Source organism: Falco peregrinus, chromosome 2 (genome assembly GCF_023634155.1).
Source record: "Falco peregrinus isolate bFalPer1 chromosome 2, bFalPer1.pri, whole genome shotgun sequence".
Taxonomy (NCBI): domain Eukaryota; kingdom Metazoa; phylum Chordata; class Aves; order Falconiformes; family Falconidae; genus Falco; species Falco peregrinus.
Genome location: NC_073722.1, coordinates 88,781,648 through 88,793,738, shown reverse-complemented (window position 1 = coordinate 88,793,738; position 12,091 = coordinate 88,781,648). Strand labels below are relative to the sequence as shown.

The following is a 12,091-nucleotide window of genomic DNA, read 5'->3' as shown; positions in this document are numbered from 1 at the left end:
CACAAAGATGCCTGCATGTTGGAATTCCAACAGGAAGAGGCTTGTGGAAGGGTGTCCAAGCACTGACTGGAACTTGTTCAACCTGTACTTCTATTGTTTCCTCTTCTATGTAACTTAGTTTTTATTTTAAAGCACTATTTGAAAGAAATTTAAACATTTTCCAGGAATTTTAGTTCTAAATTACTTTTAAAGTATTATTATTATCATTGTGGTGGTAACACCATGTGGCACATTTTAAAACATATTCTTTATGCCAAGATGAGGCTTAAATTAAGATAGTTGCTATGATAAAGGCACTGAAAATCAAGAGATCTTCAATCGATTCCATGCTTGATTTTAAAGTCCTTATACAAATATGAGAAGTTTGTCCTTCAGTTTCTGTATCTAGACTAGGCTGCACATATCTTTTTCCCCATCTTGGAGATGGAAAGGAGAGAAAGAAAAATGAGAGTGAATTCAGTAATGCTTGCAGGAGGGATAAGATCTTTGGATAGAAGATGCTGGAGTATAATCCACTCACCTAAAGCAGTCCCTCGATTAATTGTCTATTACTAAGCCAACGCCATGATGTCAGAATATTTGTTGCAGCCTTCCCAAAACGTATGGGATAGTGTTTGCAATACTGGGAAAACTCCAACAAGGCAAAAGGTATGCTTCTTGCCTTCACTAAAATCAGTTATTATCACATTTGTTGCTGCTATCCTCTGAGTGAAGACATCCAACACTAACAGCTATCCAGGGCCCACAGGGAAGAAATGAACATCAATATATAATATATAAAGCTATCTGAGAAATTAATCTTGCCAACAGCCAACACACACACACACACCCCCCCCCCCCCATGTTCTCTGATCTTATAAATGTCAGTAGAAACACCCCAACCCTCCAGAGGGAACCTCGTTTCTCAGAACCAGAAAGCTTTTTGGCAATAACTAAAGTCTGGTGGTTCTACAAATGCAATGGCTTCACCTCTCAAATGTAGCTAGCCATCACCTGGAATATTTCTGCTGTATGGGATCATACACCAGAAACAATTCAGTAAGAAAATGAGGTGACTTCTGCAGCAGTTGGAATCTTTAACATAAAATACTAAAATACAGTCTATATTGTCACTCTTTTGCTTTTCAACTCAACATTCTCTTGAAGTGGCAGGAATCGGTATGAATCAGATCAATACAGTACAGATTACTTTACAAAAACCTGAAACAACAGTCATCGCACACGTATTTCTGCTTACGAATGAAACACCACCTCGCAGAGGTTGCGAAAGGCAGCTGAGAATGCCCGGCCACCTCTCATGGGTACAGATGAACTGTATGCCTAAGCCAGGTGAATTGGTGTTTCCTTCTGAGGCAGAGTAAAACACAAGGCTAAATTTGGGGTTCAGTTACTCTGACAGATGGAGTGCCTCTGGACCGGCCCTTAGCTTCCCAATGTACATGTGTCATTGCGCCAAATCTGATCATGCTCCACAGAAGAGGTTAACAGACGTTACGAGACAGACCGATGAAGAAAAACATAAATAAAACCCTAAGGGAAATCACAAAAATCCTGTGTTTAGGCATGAACCTGGCAGAGGTGGGGTATGCTTGCCTGGGGTTTGTACTTTTGAAGGGCAGAGAAAAACCAAAAGAAAAAACATATAGTTTCTATCAGAACTATTATTAGCAACAACAAATAATTCCAAACCTCCTATGGCCTTCAGCCTGAAGGAACTTTGGGTACTTTGCAGAAAATGCATGAACACCACCGCTAGCAATCACACTGCGCAAACTGATACAGATAAGGTAGTTTTGGGAACAACTATGGGTAAACCTTTGTTACCTTACAAAAGATCTCCCTAGGCTTAAAAAACACCACTCAAACCCACAACTTCTCATCTATTCCTACCAAAAAAAAATATTTTTTTTTAGAAATCCTCTCCAGCCACACACACTATTCTAAACACTGGTAACCCTTCAGGAGCACTTGTTCTCTTTCTAAAACAATTATATGCTCTTGACATAAGTCGAGGATCTTTCCATGCATTAAGGAAAAGGAGGGAGTCCTTTACTTACCTGGTAAAGCTTGCATTTTTCCATGTACTGTGGAGTCTAGGAGCTTGCACGGCCAAAAGAGTCACCAGAGTTCTTACAAGGGGAGCCAAAATAGTCCAGTTCAAAAGTAGGTCTGATTTCCTGAAGCAAGCAAAAGCCCTTCCTTCTGAGATCCAGTGTCAAGAGTGACCGGGATGAGGATGGCACTCCAAGCACAGCTAGCCAAGGTGAGTTCCTGTTTTATGGAGGCTAACGGGCAGGGAGGAGCTTCTCTCCAGGGCTGTCCCCTTGCTATCCTTTGATGTCCAAAGGGACAAAGAGAGGAAGGATCTGCAGCAATGGCTGGGGCTAAGGGAAGAAAATCAAAGAGAATTAACATGGCTTTGACATACAGGAAACCCTACAGGGGAAATGCACCTTGATTTACTGCTAACACACTTTTAAACAAATAGAGACAAGACCAAAAACATCATTTGAAGACTCACCTACAAAATACAAAACCCCCTACCCCTTAAACAGCAAGCAGGAAAAAATTCCTTCTGGCTATTCCACAGATTTGATATAATTTTCATCTCCAGAGCACACAATCATTGTACTCCTGATTTCTGGTATCAGAATCAGGATTGTATTGAGCTTGTTCCTTCCCAAGTGAGTAATTAACAGTCTGTGGTAAAGTTTGCTCTCACAATGGGGATGCTGCAGCAAAGCATTCATTCCCCAACAGATGTCTTCTCCACTAACAGAAGCATATTTGATGATCTAACATCGCTTACCTACCCAGTCTCTGCATTCCCAGCCCCTGACTGCACAGTTAGCTTTCCTGCTGCGCTGTTCTACAGCAGGGTCCTCACCGCTGCACCACATCTGTTCTGAAGCTCAGGACTGAGGCTGCCCTACGTGCTGTTTGTTTCTTTTCAGCTGAGCTTCACCGGTGGAAGTTGCACTCGTTTAATGACACAGCCACGGTAGCGTACCCTTTTACTGGCACCCTACTCCTTTGGCTGGCACCTTCCAGGGTTCGTGCAAATGACCCAAGTGTCTGGTGGTGGATCAGGCACTGGGTTTAGGTCTCGAGGAAGGGACTGCTCTTACTGAACCAAGGCTGAGCACAAACTGAAGGACCTGAGCATTTTCTCTTAATTAGTTTATTCTGCAAGTGTGACCATTAGCTTTTGTACTTATAAGTGCTTACAAGTGCTAAGAGACAGCAATCAAGTCTCATGCTTCAGGGCACAAAACAGCCACTACACCTCCTGAAGAAGGGAGTTCCACGCATTCACACACAGAAATGGCTATACTAACATTTATGGGTCGAAGACGTTCAAAAAGTGAAGGTCAAAAGCAGGGTATCAGTCTCAACAGGCCAGTGTTGGATCCTGCACAGCAAATTTAGGAGCTCTGTTCATTTCAAAGAACTTGCTATAAGGCTGCAGCTGATTCACAGTCTAGTTTTGCTCCCAATAAAGTAAATATTTTTTTGTTTTGTCAGTGATGCTATTGGGACATCCGATTTTTAGCCTGACATGCAAAGCATATTCTGAAATTATTTAGTCTGTTCCTATACCCGGACAACATCCCTTTAGTTCTGTTTTTACTGCCTTCTGGAGCAGGCAATGAGACATGCAAAGAGGACATAGTTTAATCAGAGGAGGGATCTCTCCATAGTGTACTGAATTTTAGGCATCCCAGTACTAGGCAGGGAGAGAAAAGCCAATGCTTAATCTGGCAAGGAAGAACATTTGAAAGAAAGCAGTTGGAGTACAAGAAGTCCTGAGGAGGATTTTACAGCCAGAGATGGTCCACTGGCTCCTGGCACCTTTGAAGGACCACAAGCAGCCTTCCCTGACATCCCTTGAGAACTACTGGATAATACAGAAGACCACGGGCTCTTCTCCTTCAGCTAACTTGGAGACATCCACAGCTGGGGAGTCTCCATACCACCAAGGAGAGAACTACTATGTGGTGGAGCAACATCAACTTGTAGCTCAACTGGAGATTATTTATTACACGTGGAAAAATAAATCGGAAGGGAAAAGATCAGCTGAGAACGGTATCAAGGTCAAATCCCCTCTGCTTGTACTTGCACAGCCACTACCAGACACAAACAAAACAGGATACAGGAATGTTTTTCTGCTCTGCTACAAAGGGAAAGCCAATATCAAATCTGCCCCTCCTGCCCCCCCCCTCGCTTTTCTAACGCTAGTATTTTAATCGTAGAAAGTGGAAAAGACCACAATCGGAATCTGAAGAAAAAAAAAAAAAACACAACAAAAACTGGGTCAGATTCAAGCTAGCAGGGAGATGGATCAACATCCCACACAGTTAGAAACTGCACAACAGCAGCAGCAGCACTGGGAATTTCAGACTTCACCTGACAAGAGCGTGGGATGTGTATCATGACTTACTGCTTCCACAAAAGGGTATGAGATGGTCCCCTGCTGCCACTTCATTTGCACACTGTGTATCAGCATGTCTAGAGGACACACATTTGCTACAACTACTCAGATCCTTTTGGCTTTTCCCAGCTGATTGATGGGGAAGGTGGAGTCATTAATTACCCATGACCAGTTAACAACTAGCTTTCTCCCAGCCATTCCAGTGGCAGTGGAAAGGTTTTAAAACTGGGGGAAAGGGAATTTGTTACTGTTGCTGGAAAGCTGGCTAACAGGAGCAATCCCCAGGAAATTAATCACTAGCAAAGGGGAATTTAGCACATTACCCTCTTGTCTGTCTGTCCATGGAGCACCCTCAGGCAGTTTGCTGGGCAGCCACAGATGAACGTGCTAGTGTCTATCAATTCACTGGCAAACTGGAGGCTGGAGGTGTGGGAAGGGATGGGAGAGAGTGGATCTGACATGTGTGAGTCAGTGACATACACAGCTCTGCACCAAGCCCATTTACAGCAGCAGGTAACAATCCTGCTGTGCCTAGCTCTAACAGTAGGCTCTCCCGCTACGCTGAGGGGTTGAGGTAGGGCAGTGCAGAGGGAGGGGATGTGTGATGACAAAAGCAGAGGCCAAGAGCTTTTGCTTTGCATCTCTTTGAGGAGGTGATTAGAAAGAAACATTCCCCTCTGGGTTTTGTAGTAAGGCCAATGTTTTCTGGCACTTTGCCTGCCTTAGGCGAAGCTTTAACCTTTAACACTCACAACAGGACCCTGTAGGGAACTGGTCTGCGCACAGACTCTTCCCCATTCCTGCCTTCTGAGCTGAGAGCTCTCCAAGACAGGGTGATCATCTTGCCATCTCTGGCTGATGTCTGGGGCTCTCAGACTGCAGGAGAACTGATAATGTATCAGCTAGCAGGAGGCTTCAGCTAGCAGGATGTGAGTCTGCAAGCGGCTGCGCAGGATGCACCACCACCTCTGTCCAGACAGAACTTCCCTGACAGCAAGCTCAAGTGTGAGACGTAAAGTTACTGTCTGGGAGACTGCTGAAATGCAACAGAATAATCTTTTAAAAGAACCAGTCTTGGATATCATGTGTACCAACACTCAGGCGCAGTAGCCAGTAATCCAACCCCTGCAGGCTTCCCCTCTGTGCACACGGTTGTGAGAAGTGTTATCATATCAGCTTTAATAAAATCAGGCTTAAATGAAGCAGTGTTGTCTGCCTGAGTTTGCACAAGCGAGAAAAAAATAATGTGGAGAAGTGCAAACTGCATTTAAGATTTGAAATATGCCAATAGCCTTACTGCCATTTAAACATGAATCATTTAGCAGATTCCCACCTGGCACACTTAGGCCACAGTCCCATGGCATCTTGGCAGCTCTTGATGAAGGATACTCTGCCATCTGCACAGGAGGAATACTGAAAAGGTGGAAACACAGCATGCCATTAACAGGCCCCAAAATAAAATTCATAGATAGCCCTATGCTGATAGCTACTTATTTTCATACTTAATTGATAACATGAAGTGGCCTCCCTGGTCAACTTCAGAATCCACATACTGGCCTCTTCCATACAGGCTCAGCTCGCTGCAGAGAAAGCAGGGCCACGGGGAAAAGGTGTGTTTTTCCAGAGAAAAAGCCTAATGAAACTATCGCTGGTGCCAGCCTCAGAGCATGTGACTCCTTGTTCTTGTTATGACATCTCATACAGGAAAAAAAGGAAACACAAGTCCGGCTCCCCAGAGAGCACGGAGCGGAGGGGGCTGACCGAGCGAGCGGAGAGGGTCGGGCAGGGCAGAGGGGCTCAGCTCCGCAGCAGGGGCACAGCCTGGGTCTGGGAGCTTTGTAAGCAAGTCTTTATGGGTGGCTACAGGAATGAAAAAGCCTACAAAGTATCCTGAGATCCTCTGAAGAATTGACACATATAATTTCCTATCGTGTGATAGCATAAGAACAGTTCCTACCCAGGTCCTGATGGCAGCTCACTTACACAGCATTTTCTTCTGATGGTGGGAAATGGCACCTCCCGCCCCCCCCCCCCCCCCCCCCCCCCCGCCCCCGATTGGGTTTGATTTCCTTTTCCTGGGAAAAGTCATCTGGTGCCGTCACCCATGCAATGCCATGCAGATGTTCCTACCCTGGGACCCAGCAAGGGGCTCAGCAGAAGGCAGACTTCTGTAGGGCTGAAAAGCCCATGCTGAGCCCCAAATTGTAACACCCCCCAAATCTTCCCTGTGCTCTCCAAAAGCAAAAATCACATCTGGCAAAAACAAAACAGTTGGCTGGAGCGGGCCTGTTGGTGGTAACAGCTCAATGCTAATTCACAACAGGATCCCTGGAGGAGGCGCACTGTGCTGCAGGGACTGCCTGCACCCGCCTGCCTGAAGGAGGCTGTATTTCAGCAGTGACGGGATCTGTTTTGGAAGGGAACGTGCAAGTGGCTCACGTAAATGAAAAGCTGTACATTTTAAGTTTTACACAAGGTTTTTCCTCTTGCAGGTTTGTGGATTGAGGTATCTGGCCACAAAGCTGTGCTCCTGAACTAAAGAAAAAGAGGATGCTTTTCTGTCTTCCATTTATCATATCCGCCCTCCACAGCCCTCCAGGAATATGCACCCTTCTCCTAGCAGTTAGTTAGCATTGAGACAAGAAAGGAAATACTTAGCAGCCACTTAACACTGAAGGCTGAGTTTGACCTCAAAGGCTACAGTCCAGAGTCAAATGCAAAATATTTCTGTCTAGAGCTCTTTCAAGTTTTCACAGACTCCTGATGTTAGGTGCACTGTTTTCCTGTAAACCCATTGTGCTTTCCAGACACAGCTCAACACTCTGTCCCACTCAAATCCACAAAAAATACATACTGAAAGGACTTTACAGTAGCAAGGGCTTTGCAAGACAGCACACAGAAGGGCCACCAAGCTGCATGGTGCAAGTGCCTTGCCTCTCCTGCATGGGGGAAGGCTCTCTTCCTCCCCACCCCTGGGGACACAGCAACCCTGCCAGAACCTACCGAACTCCATCACGAGCCAGAAAGGATCAGCCTTAGAAAACTGGCAGCAAATAGCTCTTGCTTAACATCCATAAATACTTTTATATTTATATACATGTGCACACACTCATATGCAAAGAGAAGCTTCATGCAGAGCTCAAAAATTGCTGGCGGTTTACTTAACCATTAATTGAGACCAGAAAAAAATCCTGAACAGAATATATTTTGCTAAACAGAAACCCAGCTGTCAATGCTTCAGCAATCTCAGATAAAGAAGGTGATGTTTTCAGGAAAAAGCAGCAGCTCAAACACTAAAGCTTTCATCTAAACTTTTTGGACTTCAGATTGCAGATACACTGTGATGCTACTTCGGTTTCTGCAAAAGATTATTTTTGTTGGTGCACAAGCATTGGTAAAGCCATGAAATCAATAGGTAAAAACCCATACTTCAATCATGCCAGTCAGTTTGTAAGTTACTTTGTTTTGCCAAGACTGGTTTTTTCTACCAGTTCCATAAGGAAGTTCCCATATACTGTTCATCACAGTAAGATTCTAATCAAACCAGGAAATCAATAAACAGTATAATTCCCAATCAAAGGAAGTATCTTCAAAGAGCACATGAAAGTTTTTGAGATTTAAAGGTCTTGGAATTTATAAATAAAAACCGTTGAGAGCTCTACAAAACTGAGCAGAGCTTAGTTCCTCCAACATCACTACTGACTGTAAAGAACTTTTCAAGGAAGATCATTACCAGTATTACTTATCATTTATTTAAAAAAGAACTAAAAAAATTCATGTAGCCATAGGATACATACAACTGCACACACATCTCACAGGAAGAAAGGAATTGAACCCACAGGATGTCTAACTAACCTGTAGTGTCTCAGCTGAGCTGTTTATAGGATCTCCCATAAAATTAAACTGAATGTCAAGACAGATTCATGCAGTCCATCTTGCAAGACAGTTTTTGAAAGCTGATATAGAACATTATGATGAGACATATGTAATCTGCAGGAAAGTTTGGAGTCAGTAACAAAGAAATATGTATTATTTTTAAGCAGAAAGTCCTTAGATAAACTCTGAGCTGTACTATTTCTCACCCAACTTGTTCACTTTGTAGCAAAATGATATTGGGGTCCACAGTAATAATATTCAGGTAAGAATCCTTCAACATCACTGATAATAGAAAAAAGCACCTGTCAGATTTAATGGATTCCTCAAATCAGCAGTGGGATGACATCATCATAAACATAAGTGAATTGACATAATCAACCACAGCTACCATTTTTTCCTGCGATCCCTAACCTGTCTAGATTTCTTCCTCCATTCTTCTCTCATATAGGCAGATTGCTCATACTCATTCTTTGTTGCAGTCATGGGCCAGGGTACAAACCCCAGGCAGGATCACAGACCCACAGCTCCCTCCCCCTACCCAGCAGATTGTGAAATGTTTATGGCCTGGCTCTTATGGCTCTAGAGGTGCTGAATGGCCTTTTCCCCCCTCCAGGTCTCAGCTCCTGATGGGCAGCTACAGACCAACTTTTAGCCGGTTTGGTCCGTAGTCGCGGATTTTATTGCCCAGTTTGTCTCTTCAGCTCACATTTTTAAGCTCCAGAGTAGATTTTTCCCTGGGTAACACTCTGCAGCTCAAAGAACTCTTCTGGTTTTTATTACATCCTTAGTGATTAAAGGGATATTTAAACCTCACAATGCTCCCTGCTGTGAATATAAAAGCCTAGCATCATTTTGGATAGATGTATTTAGAAAAATAAATTAAAAATTAGCCCTACTATAGCAGACAAATGCTTCTAAGTTGTTAAGCACACCAGGCACTTGAATGATAAAAATACATGGTTGCAATTCCTTGAGAATGGCATGGCTCTGAGATCTCTGAACAGTTAATACAGACAAGTTCCACTTGGACTGATGGCAACAGAAGTGTGCAATGACCGTGTTACACTGAAAACCCTGGATTTCATCTACTTCGACATAAATGACTGAGATTTCTTCTCTCTAACCTAACTAACACACACAAAATAGGTACCATTCTTAAATACACAATCTTTGCTTTTGTGATGGCAAAATTGGTTTTAAATGACTGGCACTTCACAGCCTAATCTATGCCTGTCAACCAAATGTAGATACAAACAATTAATGTAAATTCCACAACAATACTGAAATTCTGCCAAGAGGAGTGCTGGGAAGTGTGCAGGAGCAAATCAGTCATATTTGAGAGCAAGCACCCCTTGTGAGCACAGATTAGACGGTTATCAATAATGAGGTCACTGGTTTTGCCACCCCCTAATACTGCAGTTACTGGTTTAAGCTGCTGCAGGTAGCTACTGTTGGGGTCAGGTTTGGTGAGAGTTCAGTCTGCCTGCAGTGCAGGGTTGGACTCACTGCCAAGGACTCACAGCACTTCTCCTCGCTGCTAGCTTGCTTCACTGCTTGGCGCTGCTCAGTTTCTTCCTCTTAATACAAAGAAAAAACCAGCCCAGCCCTACTCTTACAGGGTGCAAGGAACGCTCACACTCGTGCATCTACTCCAGCAAGCGCCTCATGGCCCATCCTGACCTTCCACTGATGCTTTTTGCATGACTGAGGCATTTAGAAAGAAGCTTTCCTGCTTGGATTCTCTGTTGTCTACTATTACATTGACTCACATTGCAGCCATTCCTTCAGAGCGTTTTCAAGAAACCCATAGGACCTCACTCATCTGTGTGACTTCTACACTTCTGCCAAGTTGTACTGAAACCAGGAAACTGGGTTAAAATAACTATTAGGAGGGAAAAACAGGCAGCAAAATTCAGCAAGTTTTTAGATAAGTTTCACATATACTTGTTAAAGACTAGTCATGACAGGACAATTCAGTGTTTAATTTTCCTGCCTCTCCACTATGTTCCTGCCACATGAATTCTGGGTGATCAAGAGCTAACCTGAAGCAATCTCAGAAGAAGAAATGTTGAGAACACTCCTGCACTTACTCTGGGGAATACCCCACTACAATTGTCTGAGGTTTCAAAGGCTTCTACTGGAAAAAGCTGTGGCAAAATTTCATTCCAGAATTCTACAGTTTATTATGTTTAAAGTAGGAAAAATGATCAATTATACTAATAGTATAGATAATATAAATTAAATCAATTAACTTTAAATTATATATACTCTAACTTAACAGTGTCAAGAGTCCAAATTCCTGCCCACCTCTTGCTCCCTCTTTATGCACATTCTACCTTGAGAGATGTTCCCTTGTTGCATGCAAAGTCAAAGATGGATGGAGTGAAAAAACAGAGATGAAAAAGGTCACATTGGATTTGTGATAGGTTTCACGGCCATAAAAGTAATTTCTAGGAATGCAAAAGGCAGCTATAGTGCTCCAGGGTAAGATGCAGGCATCTGTGCTGGTTAGCACCACATGGAATCTGGGCAGGTATTTGTGCACCAAATACAAAATGAGCTAGAGCCAAAGACAACAAAAGCAATGGGAAGGACTGAACAAGGGTATCAAACCTGCTTGCATCCTGCAGTCAGCTATAGTTTTAGGTAAGTTGGTAGTATTCTACTTCATTTTCAAATAACTGCTCATGGACCAGAGGGAGCCCTACCAGATTCAGTGGAGAATTTATGACAGCAGCCTGGGAGAACTGGTTTAGCTTATCAAAAACCTGAGGCAAAAATTTGAAATCTAAGCCCATTCATGGTCCCCCATTATGTCTTTCTGACCTCTTTGCCTTGTGTTTCCTCTCCAGGATGGAACTACTGCTTCTCCTCCCTTTGCATCATATTGTCAAGGAGTTTAACTGCTGACTTCTGTAGTTCCTCGTCCCAGCCTTCAGATTTTCTCCTAAGAGTTGCTTTGTATCACTTAAACTTCTTTTCAGTGATGTTCAGCCATATCCACCTGTAAAAGATACAGTAATATTAAGGAGGCTACAATATAGAGTTCATACATTTTTTTGCAGTAAGTGTGATGCTTTTGTTTCCAACAAGGAAACAAAAGCAGCTAAATATAACCACAGGATGCATATGTGAAAAAAGTATAGAGCTGAGCAGTGAAGTGGCAGGGCTACTTTCTGTTAGTCTACTGTAAAATAAACTCGTAAAAATACATGTAATTCTTATCACCTCATTATCAAAGCTACTGGAAAACTTGAGGGAGACTGGATGAACTGAACATCAGAAAAGATTTAAAAGTCAGTAAGTAAAGCTTCACTGATGGCTCTGTGCGCAAAGAAGAAATGAACATGTCTGCAGCGTGTAAACATACAGGTGACAGAGAAATTAATGTGCTACAAAGGGGTATAATTATCTTCTTTAGTAGGGATGAAAATGAGAGAGAAGCGATTTGAGCATCCAGGAAAAAAAATACTGGCTGTGCAAGGGCAGCCTGTTCAAAGAATAGCAGGCAAAATCCTTACTGTTTTAGACTTTTAAATGAGTTTTGCACAATCCAGTGGTATTGCAGAGAACAATCTTGCCTTTGCATGAGCTGCAAAGAAGGCTCTGAGATACCTGCTCATCTCTTATTCCTGTGATTTTCTGAATGAATACTAAATGACTTCTGGGACCACAAAGAAGAATGTATGTTCCACTGGCACACAGACAGAAGAATGTATGTTCCACTGGCACACAGACAGACCGCTTCCCGGCGGCACATAACCAGGGCTGTTTTATTGACTG

At 43.2% G+C, this 12,091-nt stretch overlaps 1 protein-coding gene across 3 annotated transcripts in view; it reads right to left on the bottom strand.

Annotated features, from left to right (window-relative positions):
- LOC101911318 (T-box-containing protein TBX6L) overlaps positions 1-12,091 on the bottom strand; it is a 42,043-nt gene that overhangs the window by 20,488 nt on the left and 9,464 nt on the right. For all 3 annotated transcript variants that reach the window (XM_055797152.1, XM_027780859.2, XM_055797153.1), the window contains 2 exons: positions 11,135-11,312; positions 2,058-2,384 (listed from right to left, as the gene is read on the bottom strand). In XM_055797152.1, the coding sequence (XP_055653127.1) occupies positions 2,058-2,073 (16 nt within the window). In that variant the 5' untranslated portion in view covers positions 2,074-2,384; positions 11,135-11,312. The remainder of the gene's footprint in view (positions 1-2,057; positions 2,385-11,134; positions 11,313-12,091) is intronic.